Below are 15,403 nucleotides of genomic sequence, written 5' to 3' on the forward strand. Positions count from 1 at the left end.
GCTACCTTGCTAACGTGGGAGACAGTGACAAAGTATAAAAGAAAAAAGAGATGTCTGTTTCTGTATGTAGATGTGTTTATGTAGTTATGTATATGTATAGGCATGTGTGTATATGAGTGAATGGGTCTTCTTCATCTGTTTCGTGGCGCTCCCTCACTGACGTAGGAAACCGCAATTAAGTATTATAATGATAACGATAAAATATATTTTTTATTTATTATACTTTATCGCCTTTTCCGGCATCAGCATGGTCGTGCCAAGAAACAGATGAAGAAAGACCAGTCCACTCGTATATACATACATGTGCATGTGTAATTTTTAATGTCTTTTATTTATCGCTGAGATGCTCTTTGTCAGAAGAGGATGACACTTTTCTGGTAAGCAGGTTTGCTGTTTCAGGAAATTAGCTTTAGGGGCCCTAGGTCATCTTATCTGGATGTTTGCACCTTTTTCCACTGAGGCCTTTTCTTCTATTTTGGAAGTGAATGAGTAATTCTATTCAGACTTTTTAATAGTGCTCCTGTTTTGTTACATAGGCATTGCTTACTTCCTGTAATGCTTTTCATAATAGGATCATGGGGTTCTTTCAGTCTTGCAGTAGAATGAGGCATCCTTTTGTGGTGTAGGAAAATATTTTGATTTTTAGAGAATGCTGTTAGTTTTGCAGCACCATGATCTTTCAGTTGGGTCTCTCTGAATGCCCCAATTTTTTTTTCTGAATTGAGATTTGATTGTTACAGAAATGCATTATGAAGCTTCTGCACTGGGGGTGCTCAGGGTTTTTTCTTTTCTGATTTCATGAAAGTTTCTAGATTTCATTCTTTGGTTTTCCTCCTAGAAAGTCAACTTTGGCCTTTGCTGTACTTTAGACTGTTTCTAAACAGAGGAGCCTTCTTTTTAGAACAGTGACTACCTGTTGATTTGTTTATGATTGATATTAATCCAACTTGGTTTGCCTTGTTTATAGACATTTTTGCTTTGGTCTTTTTTCCTTAGGGAAGAGTCTTTTACTTACAGTAGGATTTTTAATCACAAAGACAATCAATATTGGGACTTCCAAAAGCATTTATTATTTCATCACACATAAGAAGGGATCTTTTCTTTAAAGTTAACTTTTCCTTCAAGGGGGAAGATTTTCAACTCATTATTCTTTTGAAACCTTGTAGGTCTTAAATGATTATATAGATTATGCAGCTTTGACCCTATGTTACTGTTCTTATAATCTAGCTTTTAACAGTGTCAAGTTTTAGACAGTTATGGACTTTCTTCAGATTCTCCATGTGAGATGAATCACTTCTAATACTCCTGTGTTCTATGTGAATGTTGGTCATTATGTATACCTGTAGTTTATATTTTTAGTGGCTGTGTAGATAAGGGGGTTAGTTGAGTGGCCCAAGGGTTATTCATGTAATGTGCTCCAAGTGGACCTTGTTTTCAGTTTGCAAAAGGTAATGCTTGGTGAGTTTGGTTGTCGTTGGAGTCGATTGATTGAAAGTGTGGTTATTTTGTCGCCTATGTTAATGATTTGGTAAACAGAGAAGAGGTAGTAAAAGCTTTGCAGAAGATGAAAGCCTGCAAGGCAGCGGGTTTGGATGGTATTGCAGTGGAATTTATGAAAAAAGGGGGTGACTGTATTGTTGACTGGTTGGTAAGGTTATTTAATGTATGTATGTATGTATGAGGTGAGGTGCCTGAAGATTGGCAGAATGCTTGCATAGTGCCATTGTACAAAGGCAAAGGGGATAAAAGTGAGTGCCCAAATTGCAGAGGTATAAGTTTGTTGAGTATTCCTGGGAAATTATATGGGAGGGTATTGATTGAGAGGGTGAAGGCATGTACAGAGCATCAGATTGGGGTAAAGCAGTGTGGTTTCAGAAGTGGTAGAGGATGTGTGGATCAGGTGTTTGCTTTGAAGAATGTATGTGAAAAATACTTAGAAAAGCAAATGGATTTGTATGTAGCATTTATGGATCTGGAGAAGGCATATGATAGAGCTCATAGAGATGCTCTATGAAAGGTATTAAGAATATATGGTGTGGGAGGCAAGATAATAGAAGCAGTGAAAAGTTTTTATCGAGGATGTAAGGCATGTGTACGTGTAGGAAGAGATGAAAGTGATTGGTTCTCAGTGAATGTTGGTTTGTGGCAGGGGTGCGTGATGTCTCCGTGGTTGTTTAATTTGTTTACGGATGGGGTTGTTAGGGACGTGAATGCAAGAGTTTTGGAAAGAGGGGCAAGTATGCAGTCTGTTGTGGATGAGAGTGCTTGGGAAGTGAGTCAGTTTTTGTTCACGGATGATACAGCGCTGGTGGCTGATTCATGTGAGAAACTGCAGAAGCTTTTGACTGAGTTTGGTAAAGTGTGTGAAAGAAGAAACTTAAGAGTAAATGTGAATAAGAGCAAGGTTGTTAGGTACAGTAGGGTCGAGGGACAAGTCAATTGGGAGGTAAGTTTGAATGGAGAAAAACTGGAGGAAGTGAAGTGTTTTAAGTGTCTGGGAGTGGATTTGGCAGCAGTTGGAACCATGGAAGTGGAAGTGAATCATAGGGTGGGGGAGGGGGCGAAAGTTCTGGAAGCATTGAAGAATGTGTGGAAGTCGATAACATTATCTCGGAAAGCAAAAATGGGTATGTTTGAAGGAATAGTGGTCCCAACAATATTATATGGTTGCGAATCGTGGGCTATAGATAGAGTTGTGCGAAGGAGGGTGGATGTGCTGGAAATGAGATGTTTGAGGACAGTATGTGGCGTGAGGTGGTTTGATTGAGTAAGTAATGAAAGGGTAAGAGAGATGTGTGGTAATAAAAAGAGTGTGGTTGAGAGAGCAGAAGAGGGTGTTTTGATATGATTTTGTCACATGGAGAGAATGAGTGAGGAAAGATTGACCAAGAGGATATATGTGTCAGAGGTGGAGGGAACGAGAAGTGGGAGACCAAATTGGAGGTGGAAAGATGGAGTGAAAAAGCTTTTGAGTGATCGGGGCCTGAACATGCAGGAGGGTGAAAGGCGCGCAAGGAATAGAGTGAATTGGAACGATGTGGTATACTGGGGTCAATGTGCTGTCCGTGGATTGAACCAGGGCATATGAAGCGTCTTAGGTAAACCATGGAAAGTTTTGTGGGGCCTGGATGTGGAAAGGGAGCTGTGGTTTCAGTGCATTATACATGACAGCTAGAGACTGAGTGTGAACGAATGTGGCCTTTGTTGTCTTTTCCTAGCGCTACCTCGTGCACATGCGGAGGGAGGGGTTGTTCATTTCATGTGTGGCGGGGTGGCGACGGGAATGAATAAGGGCAGACGGTATGAACTACGTCCTTGTGTATATATGTACATGTCTGTGTGTGTATATGTATGTATACACTGAGGTTTATAGTTATGTATATGTGCGTGTGTGGATGTGTATGTATATACATGTGTGTGTGGGTGGGTTGGGCCATTCTTTCATCTGTTTCCTTGCGCTACCTTGCTAACGTGGGAGACAGTGACAAAGTATAAAAGAAAAAAGAGATGTCTGTTTCTGTATGTAGATGTGTTTATGTAGTTATGTATATGTATAGGCATGTGTGTATATGAGTGAATGGGTCTTCTTCATCTGTTTCGTGGCGCTCCCTCACTGACGTAGGAAACCGCAATTAAGTATTATAATGATAACGATAAAATATATTTTTTATTTATTATACTTTATCGCCTTTTCCGGCATCAGCATGGTCGTGCCAAGAAACAGATGAAGAAAGACCAGTCCACTCGTATATACATACATGTGCATGTGTAATTTTTAATGTCTTTTATTTATCGCTGAGATGCTCTTTGTCAGAAGAGGATGACACTTTTCTGGTAAGCAGGTTTGCTGTTTCAGGAAATTAGCTTTAGGGGCCCTAGGTCATCTTATCTGGATGTTTGCACCTTTTTCACTGAGGCCTTTTCTTCTATTTTGGAAGTGAATGAGTAATTCTATTCAGACTTTTTAATAGTGCTCCTGTTTTGTTACATAGGCATTGCTTACTTCCTGTAATGCTTTTCATAATAGGATCATGGGGTTCTTTCAGTCTTGCAGTAGAATGAGGCATCCTTTTGTGGTGTAGGAAAATATTTTGATTTTTAGAGAATGCTGTTAGTTTTGCAGCACCATGATCTTTCAGTTGGGTCTCTCTGAATGCCCCAATTTTTTTTTCTGAATTGAGATTTGATTGTTACAGAAATGCATTATGAAGCTTCTGCACTGGGGGTGCTCAGGGTTTTTTCTTTTCTGATTTCATGAAAGTTTCTAGATTTCATTCTTTGGTTTTCCTCCTAGAAAGTCAACTTTGGCCTTTGCTGTACTTTAGACTGTTTCTAAACAGAGGAGCCTTCTTTTTAGAACGATTTTTGGATCATGTTTCTTCTTGAACAGTGACTACCTGTTGGTTTGTTTATGATTGATATTAATCCAACTTGGTTTGCCTTGTTTATAGACATTTTTGCTTTGGTCTTTTTTCCTTAGGGAAGAGTCTTTTACTTACAGTAGGATTTTTAATCACAAAGACAATCAATATTGGGACTTCCAAAAGCATTTATTATTTCATCACACATAAGAAGGGATCTTTTCTTTAAAGTTAACTTTTCCTTCAAGGGGGAAGATTTTCAACTCATTATTCTTTTGAAACCTTGTAGGTCTTAAATGATTATATAGATTATGCAGCTTTGACCCTATGTTACTGTTCTTATAATCTAGCTTTTAACAGTGTCAAGTTTTAGACAGTTATGGACTTTCTTCAGATTCTCCATGTGAGATGAATCACTTCTAATACTCCTGTGTTCTATGTGAATGTTGGTCATTATGTATACCTGTAGTTTATATTTTTAGTGGCTGTGTAGATAAGGGGGTTAGTTGAGTGGCCCAAGGGTTATTCATGTAATGTGCTCCAAGTGGACCTTGTTTTCAGTTTGCAAAAGGTAATGCTTGGTGAGTTTGGTTGTCGTTGGAGTCGATTGATTGAAAGTGTGGTTATTTTGTCGCCTATGTTAATGATTTGGTAAACAGAGAAGAGGTAGTAAAAGCTTTGCAGAAGATGAAAGCCTGCAAGGCAGCGGGTTTGGATGGTATTGCAGTGGAATTTATGAAAAAAGGGGGTGACTGTATTGTTGACTGGTTGGTAAGGTTATTTAATGTATGTATGTATGTATGAGGTGAGGTGCCTGAAGATTGGCAGAATGCTTGCATAGTGCCATTGTACAAAGGCAAAGGGGATAAAAGTGAGTGCCCAAATTGCAGAGGTATAAGTTTGTTGAGTATTCCTGGGAAATTATATGGGAGGGTATTGATTGAGAGGGTGAAGGCATGTACAGAGCATCAGATTGGGGTAAAGCAGTGTGGTTTCAGAAGTGGTAGAGGATGTGTGGATCAGGTGTTTGCTTTGAAGAATGTATGTGAAAAATACTTAGAAAAGCAAATGGATTTGTATGTAGCATTTATGGATCTGGAGAAGGCATATGATAGAGCTCATAGAGATGCTCTATGAAAGGTATTAAGAATATATGGTGTGGGAGGCAAGATAATAGAAGCAGTGAAAAGTTTTTATCGAGGATGTAAGGCATGTGTACGTGTAGGAAGAGATGAAAGTGATTGGTTCTCAGTGAATGTTGGTTTGTGGCAGGGGTGCGTGATGTCTCCGTGGTTGTTTAATTTGTTTATGGATGGGGTTGTTAGGGACGTGAATGCAAGAATTTTGGAAAGAGGGACAAGTATGCAGTCTGTTGTGGATGATAGTGCTTGGGAAGTGAGTCAGTTGTTGTTCACGGATGATACAGCGCTGGTGGCTGATTTGGGTGAGAAACTGCAGAAGCTTTTGACTGAGTTTGGTAAAGTGTGTGAAAGAAGAAAGTTAAGAGTAAATGTGAATAAGAGCAAGGTTGTTAGGTACAGTAGGGTCGAGGGACAAGTCAATTGGGAGGTAAGTTTGAATGGAGAAAAACTGGAGGAAGTGAAGTGTTTTAAGTGTCTGGGAGTGGATTTGGCAGCAGTTGGAACCATGGAAGTGGAAGTGAATCATAGGGTGGGGAGGGGGCGAAAGTTCTGGAAGCATTGAAGAATGTATGGAAGTCGATAACATTATCTCGGAAAGCAAAAATGGGTATGTTTGAAGGAATGTTATATGGTTGCAAGGCGTGGGCTATAGATAGAGTTGTGCGAAGGAGGGTGGATGTGCTGGAAATGAGATGTTTGAGGACAGTATGTGGTGAGGAAAGATTGACCAAGAGGATATATGTGTCAGAGGTGGAGGGAACGAGAAGTGGGAGACCAAATTGGAGGTGGAAAGATGGAGTGAAAAAGCTTTTGAGTGATCGGGGCCTGAACATGCAGGAGGGTGAAAGGCATGCAAGGAATAGAGTGAATTGGAACGATGTGGTTTCAGTGCATTATACATGACAGCTAGAGACTGAGTGTGAACGAATGTGGCCTTGTTGTCTTTTCCTAGCACTACCTCGCGCAGATGCGGGGGAAGGGGGTTGTTATTTCATGTGTGGTGGGGTGGCGATGGGAATGAATAAAGGCAAACAGCATGAATTATGTACATGTGTATACATGTATATGTCTGTGTGTGTATATATATATATATATATATATGTATACGTTGAAATGTATAGGCATGTATGTGTGCGTGTGTGGACGTGTATGTATATACATGTGTATGTGGGTGGGTTAGGCCATTCTTTCGTCTGTTTCCTTGCGCTACCTCGCTAATGCGGGAGACAGCAACAAAGTATAAAAAGAAAAAAAAATGTTAATGATGTTGGAGGGATGCAGTTGATCTGTAAGCAACTTTCCTCAGGGATCTTGGGTGTGAATTTTAGGCATGTAGGATGGTGGAATTTGAAATCTCAGATCTCTGTACAGATAGGCATTAGTTGTGTTGGTTAGGTTCTCTGATAGAGAAATGTATCAGGTGGGGCAGAAAACATGTTTGCAGTTAGGGAAGGTATGTAGGTGTTGACTGTATTATCAAAAATACCTCCTCTTTGTGGAGGTTCTACAGTGTTCAGAAAGGCATCCACATCCAGTAGGCAGGACCATAGGGCATAAACTGTAGTACTGTCATATGTGTTTCAGTGTGGGGAGAATATGGAGCAATTGAGGAGGAAATATTAAGTTGTCCATGATAATAATATCTATAGGGAGAGATACCTTCACTAGGATCCCTTCATTTATGATGGCTCACCTGACAGATCCTTTCACCACCAAAGGAAATACCGTTTCCAACAATTTTTGTATGATGTTCAACATACGGCAGCAGTCACAGATACTTAGATCATAAACTGAAAGTGGTAGAATCAGTAATATCTCTTTTCTCTAGTTTATCAACTTGGGAAAGTCCTTCCCAACTCATTGGTTTATGTGATTAGTGCCTTTTGTAGCCTAAAGTTGGAGAGACAACCTGGATGTCAGGAACTACTTCAGCTATCCAGTTCTCATCTGATTCTTCAAGTTTTCAAGGCTGTCTCAACTTTAGTAAGGGACCTCACACTGAAGCTCTAGAATTTAGAATCTACACATGGATTTTTTCAGAGATTTTACAACCTAAGATTTAGAAACCATTTGATAGATGACATTTTCTCTAATTTTTGTATTTCTACTTCAAATGTATCAGAGAGCTTAGAATCTATTCCATTCTTTCTTCTGAAGATTTAGATTCTTCTGAGGTTTTAGAAGCATTTTGCATCGAGTTCATCTTAAATCTTTTTTATGATAAATGTATGACATGAAGTACATTTAGTAGATACCCCTATATTTTATTCATTATGGAGGACTATAACCTAAGAGCTTCTTTCATTATGCCCATTTAGATATCTGAGAGAATTGGTCGAGATCACCAGAAATTATGAAGGGGAACATCTGTTTGAATCCAGGAAGCTTAGGCTCGTTTCATCAACTGTTTTTTGCCACGATCAGTGGCTACTTATTATTCACCCCATGCTTGTCTTGTAAGTGGCAGTGCAAAGAATTACCGAGGTCTTTAATAGTCTTAGAAACCACAGGGTGGATGATTATTGTTGTTGTTGCAAAGCTGGTTAATTACATAATTTTAGAGTCTTCTTTGTAGTAAACTCACTTACTAGGCCAGCATGGAGCATCTTTTCTGGGTCGAAGAGACTTCTTTTATTGACCTATTCTTGTTTGTATGTCAGAGCCTATTTTTTTGGCCTTTTGGAAGATCCTTTTCTTGGATGAGATCAGTAGTAGAGGTCCTTGGCTTTCCAGTGATGTATGTGCTGACAGTTCCTTACTCTAGCTGTTAAGGATCAACCTGGTGTGGCCCTGGGGTTGGCACTGTCAGGACAGACAGACTTTAGTATGCCAAAAGATGACTCTTAGAGTATTGTTTTTTGCTTTATCTTCTTTTTGAGAGGGATATTTTTTCAGTTCTCCCCTTTCATGCTGTTATACTCCTGTGGCTTCTATGGAAGTGGCCCTGGAGAAAAATAACTCTCTGTAGGGCTGTGCCGTTCAAGTATTTTCTGCTGGAGGCAGGTTGATACTGATGGCAGGTTAAGAAAGGGATGAGAGTCATCCAAATGGAAGGGGGTTTAAAGGCCATTAGCTTTCAGAGATACTAGAGATTCTCTCATGATTTATGGCACACCATTCTAGAGAGAAAGAGTTTTTCTTAATTCAGCATTTAGATTTCTTTTGTTTCTTTTTATGGCAAAAATTCACAAGTAAAGCAATCATTAAATCACCCTGAGTTTCTCTTTCAGTAACATTCTCATTTCTTCCTTGCACCATCATGTTCTCTATATTCATTGCTCCAGCTTCCTTTTCTTATACCAAAGCTAACCTAACCTAACCTAACCTAACCTAACCTAACCTAACCTAACCTAACCTAACCTAACCTAACCTACCCAGCCTAACCTAACCTATAATCTAACCTAACCTAACACCTAACCCAACCTAACCTATAACCTAACCTAACCTATAACCTAACATAGCCTATAACCTAACCAAACCTAACCTATAACCTAACCTAACCTAACCAAACCAACTTCAAAATGTTTCAGAGCTTTGTATTCATGGCATCTTGATATATATGGCTAAATTTACTCCTTAATGTCTCACTTTATATCTTATCATTCACTCCCTCTAATATATATCCAGTCTTACCATGCACACTTTTCATGTTTCTAGAAATATTTACCAAATATATCTCCATATTTTGATTAGAGTGTCTTCCATTTCAGCTTGTAACTCTTTTGTGTTTACTGCTCACATCCTTATCTTATCATTCATATTAACATAGTCCATATTTGCAGTAGTGCTCTCATCCTTCCATATTTGTATTAGTTAATAACAAAGCATGCTTTTTTTTTTTTTTTTTTTTTTTTTTTTTTTTTTTTATACCTCGTCGCTGTCTCCCGCGGTTGCGAGGTAGCGCAAGGAAACAGACGAAAGAAATGGCCCAACCCCCCCCATACACATGTACATACACACGTCCACACACGCAAATATACATACCTACACAGCTTTCCATGGTTTACCCCGGACGCTTCACATGCCTTGATTCAATCCACTGACAGCACGTCAACCCCTGTATACCACATCGATCCAATTCACTCTATTCCTTGCCCTCCTTTCACCCTCCTGCATGTTCAGGCCCCGATCACACAAAATCCTTTTCACTCCATCTTTCCACCTCCAATTTGGTCTCCCTCTTCTCCTTGTTCCCTCCACCTCCGACACATATATCCTCTTGCTCAATCTTTCCTCACTCTTTCTCTCCATGTGCCCAAACCATTTCAAAACACCCTCTTCTGCTCTCTCAACCACGCTCTTTTTATTTCCACACATCTCTCTTACCCTTACGTTACTTACTCGATCAAACCACCTCACACCACACATTGTCCTCAAACTTCTCATTTCCAGCACATCCATCCTCCTGCGCACAACTCTATCCATAGCCCACGCCTCGCAACCATACAACATTGTTGGAACCACTATTCCTTCAAACATACCCATTTTTGCTTTCCGAGATAATGTTCTCGACTTCCACACATTTTTCAAGGCTCCCAAAATTTTCGCCCCCTCCCCCACCCTATGATCCACTTCAGCTACCATGGTTCCATCCGCTGACAGATCCACTCCCAGATATCTAAAACACTTCACTTCCTCCAGTTTTTCTCCATTCAAACTCACCTCCCAATTGACTTGACCCTCAACCCTACTGTACCTAATAACCTTGCTCTTATTCACATTTACTCTTAACTTTCTTCTTCCACACACTTTACCAAACTCCGTCACCAGCTTCTGCAGTTTCTCACATGAATCAGCCACCAGCGCTGTATCATCAGCGAACAACAACTGACTCACTTCCCAAGCTCTCTCATCCCCAACAGACTTCATACTTGCCCCTCTTTCCAAGACTCTTGCATTTACCTCCCTAACAACCCCATCCATAAACAAATTAAACAACCATGGAGACATCACACACCCCTGCCGCAAACCTACATTCACTGAGAACCAATCACTTTCCTCTCTTCCTACACGTACACATGCCTTACATCCTCGATAAAAACTTTTCACTGCTTCTAACAACTTGCCTCCCACACCATATATTCTTAATACCTTCCACAGAGCATCTCTAGCAACTCTATCATATGCCTTCTCCAGATCCATAAATGCTACATACAAATCCATTTGCTTTTCTAAGTATTTCTCACATACATTCTTCAAAGCAAACACCTGATCCAAACATCCTCTACCACTTCTGAAACCACACTGCTCTTCCCCAATCTGATGCTCTGTACATGCCTTCACCCTCTCAATCAATACCCTCCCATATAATTTACCAGGAATACTCAACAAACTTATACCTCTGTAATTTGAGCACTCACTCTTATCCCCTTTGCCTTTGTACAATGGCACTATGCACGCATTCCGCCAATCCTCAGGCACCTCACCATGAGTCATACATACATTAAATAACCTTACCAACCAGTCAACAGTACAGTCACCCCCTTTTTTAATAAATTCCACTGCAATACCATCCAAACCTGCTGCCTTGCCGGCTTTCATCTTCCGCAAAGCTTTTACTACCTCTTCTCTGTTTACCAAATCATTTTCCCTAACCCTCTCACTTTGCACACCTCCTCGACCCAAACACCCTATATCTGCCACTCTGTCATCAGACACATTCAACAAACCTTCAAAATACTCATTCCATCTCCTTCTCACATCACCACTACTTGTTATCACCTCCCCATTTACGCTCTTCACTGAAGTTCCCATTTGCTCCCTTGTCTTACGCACCCTATTTACCTCCTTCCAGAACATCTTTTTATTCTCCCTAAAATTTACTGATAGTCTCTCACCCCAACTCTCATTTGCCCTTTTTTTCACCTCTTGCACCTTTCTCTTGACCTCCTGTCTCTTTCTTTTATACTTCTCCCACTCAGTTGCATTTTTTCCCTGCAAAAATCGTCCAAATGCCTCTCTCTTCTCTTTCACTAATACTCTTACTTCTTCATCCCACCACTCACTACTCTTTCTAAACAGCCCACCTCCCACTCTTCTCATGCCACAAGCATCTTTTGCGCAATCCATCACTGATTCCCTAAATACATCCCATTCCTCCCCCACTCCCCTTACTTCCATTGTTCTCACCTTTTTCCATTCTGTACACAGTCTCTCCTGATACTTCCTCACACAGGTCTCCTTCCCAAGCTCACTTACTCTCACCACCTTCTTCACCCCAACATTCACTCTTCTTTTCTGAAAACCCATACTAATCTTCACCTTAGCCTCCACAAGATAATGATCAGACATCCCTCCAGTTGCACCTCTCAGCACATTGACATCCAAAAGTCTCTCTTTCGCACGCCTGTCAATTAACATGTAATCCAATAACGCTCTCTGGCCATCTCTCCTACTTACATAAGTATACTTATGTATATCTCGCTTTTTAAACCAGGTATTCCCAATCATCAGTCCTTTTTCAGCACATAAATCTACAAGCTCCTCACCATTTCCATTTACAACACTGAACACCCCATGCATACCAATTATTCCCTCAACTGCCACATTACTCACCTTTGCATTCAAATCACCCATCACTATAACCCGGTCTCGTGCATCAAAACCGCTAACACACTCATTTAGCTGCTCCCAAAACACTTGCCTCTCATGATCTTTCTTCTCATGCCCAGGTGCATATGCACCAATAATCACCCACCTCTCTCCATCAACTTTCAATTTTACCCATATTAATCGAGAATTTACTTTCTTACATTCTATCACATACTCCCACAACTCCTGTTTCAGGAGTATTGCTACTCCTTCCCTTGCTCTTGTCCTCTCACTAACCCCTGACTTCACTCCCCAGACATTTCCAAACCACTCTTCCCCTTTACCCTTGAGCTTCGTTTCACTCAGAGCCAAAACATCCAGGTTCCTTTCCTCAAACATACTACCTATCTCTCCTTTTTTCACATCTTGGTTACATCCACACACATTTAGGCACCCCACTCTGAGCCTTCGAGGAGGATGAGCACTCCCCGCGTGACTCCTTCTTCTGTTTCCCATTTTAGAAAGTTAATACAAGGAGGGGAGGATTTCCAGCCCCCCGCTCCCGTCCCCTCTAGTCGCTTTCTACGACACGCGAGGAATACGTGGGAAGTATTCTTTCACCCCTATCCCCAGCATGCTTTATCTGTTTTAATTGTAAGTGTAGATCCAGCAAATTCTTACCATTTCCATTTTTTTTTCTCATTTCATTTATTCATAATGCTAATTTCACCATTAGTTTTACCTGGCTTTGTACTCATGTCTCCCATTACAGCAAAAGTTTCATCCTTATTCTTAAGTTGCATGTTTCAGCCAAACTTTGTTAAAAGTTTATCAGTATTACTCTGACCCTCAGTAACCTGAAGATAATAGTGCTTTATTCCTTCAAACAGTTTCTCCCACGTTGTTGCCTTATCAATATTTTATGACAGTTATCTCCAGAGCCTTTCAGTATTCACTTACTATGTGTCAGAACTGTATGTTGCATATGAGCTCCATGTTCTGCACATTGATAGTTTGATTCTTTTTTAACTTTAATTTTTATGTATCATATTTCCTTTTATTTTTGTTGTTGATAATGCTGCTGTTTCACTGGTAGAGCTGAACAGCTCATTGTCTGGTGCTTTATATGTGGTTATTTTTTTTTCCTGACCACCTCTTATCTGTAAGTCACAACATTCATTTTTATGGGGCAGTGAGCTACCATTACCCACAGTTGGAGGCTCATCAGAGAAGATATTCTGAAAATTTGTGTAACACTAATCAGTCTCTCTTAATTTTAAGTCAGAAGGTATCTCTGATCATTGATGTGTGATCTTTTGACACTTTTCTCTTTTTTGTAAACTCCCCACAAAAATTTTTTGGGATGTCAGCTTCCAACCAGGGTTCCTTAGTGGTGTCAGTGGGAGTGATTCCTTAGATCATATGTTCTCACAAATGCCATATCATCTTTAACATTGCCTAGCTTCATACTAATCCAGCAGGTAGCATAATATTACCTTTCAGGCCCCTTATTACGTGCCAGCTTAGTCGTGGATATGTTTGAACCTGCAGCTTTTAATATGCTGATGCTTAATGATCACCACTCACATTTTATTTCAGGGCATTAAAAGATCTATAACAAGCTTGGAGGGTGGCACTATAGGCTTTGCTGAAATCATCGCTATTAAGGTGAGACAGAACACTAGAATATAGCTTAGTGAGAGCTGCTTTCTTCTGGTGTTGGTAACCTGCAGTAACCTGTGCCTCATGTTTATGTTGTTGACGTATCCTCTCATGGTCTTGGTATTTTTTCCTTACCTGATGTCCTGTATTGTCTTATGCCCAAAGTACTGCTGCCTTTTCCTTAAGCTGTGTTGTTAACTTGTAATATCGTTTATGTAGCCTAATGCTTCCCAGCCTCCTCCTCCTCACCATTATTGTCTTCCATTGTGTTGTGTAGTGAGTGCTGCCACCATCAATTCCTTAGTGGCATACATGTGGTGTCTTGTGTTTCTCTCTAATATAGACATTCATTTACTAACCTTATTCTGTATTTGCTTATTTGTATACAGGCTTATTTTTTTATTGGTTTTTATTGATATTTTTTTAAAGCTACAATGTATAATTTGTAGGGGCACCATTATGCATATTTTAAACAGAGGCAGTGTGAAATTGTACGTATGATTTTTCTTTTTTTAAGGTTTTTTACATAAATGTTAAGCCACATCCAGACATGCTTATTTTCTTTCCATGTACTAATCCCAACTGTCTTGTATAGCTGTCCCAACCATGTCTGCTTGTGAATCTTAATTTCCATGTGTCCCCTCTAAGTTGATCCGTCATTTTAGATAATTTGTGCATTGCAAATTTGTCAGATATCTTTCACAGAAAAAGTGACCTATTTAATACTGTCACACTAACTGCTGAATGTGTTAATGATTATTAATACAGTATGTCATTATCTGTGTGTAATCTACTAATTTGCTGTTGTTTGTGTTTGTAATCTACTAACTTGGTTGCTTAAATGACATATGTACATACTGACATAGCCTTAATTCTTTGGCTTGTTATCATTTATTAGTATAGTACATACATTTTTAACCATTTTATTCACTTGACGGATTTGTTTATTATTTCAGCTTTGATATTTATTGCATTTCTTTTGTTTTTCTTAAGTTTATTTTGAACATTATGACTAGAAGGAGGTTACATAAATGAATTTGTAGATGAATGGCTTAGTCAGCTTCTTGTCTACTTTAGTTCCCCCTTCAGTGTACTCTCCTCTGTGAATGTTTTCTGTAGTCCTGTCCTGACTGTGTATGTCTTACGCCCTTGTTGCAGGGAACTCCAGGAGGTGACTGGGATTACATAGACTCTGATAGAATATTAGCTATTAAAGTAAGTTATTGCACTTTAGTTTGTGTATGCACAAATATCCAGGTTTATGAAACATATGTGCAGATGCTTTTGTATAATGAAAATTATGAGCTTCTCTTCTGACTTCTTTAGACTGTTTCAAATAAAGATTAAGATAAAGTAATCCAAATCCTCCTTTTAAAACACCAGTGCATGCTTTACGTAAGATGTAATTTGACTTGTAAACCATTGTAGATTAGTGAGATTTTAGGAATAGTTTGGGTCCTATCATTGCAACTAATATAAACCATCTATAAACCATCCTTGACCCTTTCAGTCCTGATCCTGCTCTATTTTTATTTCACTCAGCCTAAGTTTTTTTTTTTGATAAAATTTTTTTATGAAGTAAACGAACAATTTTAGTGGTACAGTAGTTTGTTAGCCTGTTTCTGTCATGTAGCTGTCATGACAGGGAAAAAGTGAAACATCATGACTGTCTTTAGCATCATATCCATGTATCTCGCTGCTTTCCGT

General features: G+C 39.5%; 1 protein-coding gene across 1 annotated transcript in view; it reads left to right on the forward strand.

Annotated features, from left to right (window-relative positions):
• Positions 1 to 15,403, forward strand: part of LOC139745698 (uncharacterized) — a 304,575-nt gene that overhangs the window by 84,202 nt on the left and 204,970 nt on the right. Inside the window, exons 6-7 of the mRNA XM_071656135.1 lie at positions 13,634 to 13,702; positions 14,855 to 14,911. Coding sequence (XP_071512236.1) covers positions 13,634 to 13,702; positions 14,855 to 14,911 — 126 coding nt within the window. The remainder of the gene's footprint in view (positions 1 to 13,633; positions 13,703 to 14,854; positions 14,912 to 15,403) is intronic.

Source organism: Panulirus ornatus, chromosome 62 (assembly GCF_036320965.1).
Source record: "Panulirus ornatus isolate Po-2019 chromosome 62, ASM3632096v1, whole genome shotgun sequence".
Lineage (NCBI taxonomy): Eukaryota > Metazoa > Arthropoda > Malacostraca > Decapoda > Palinuridae > Panulirus > Panulirus ornatus.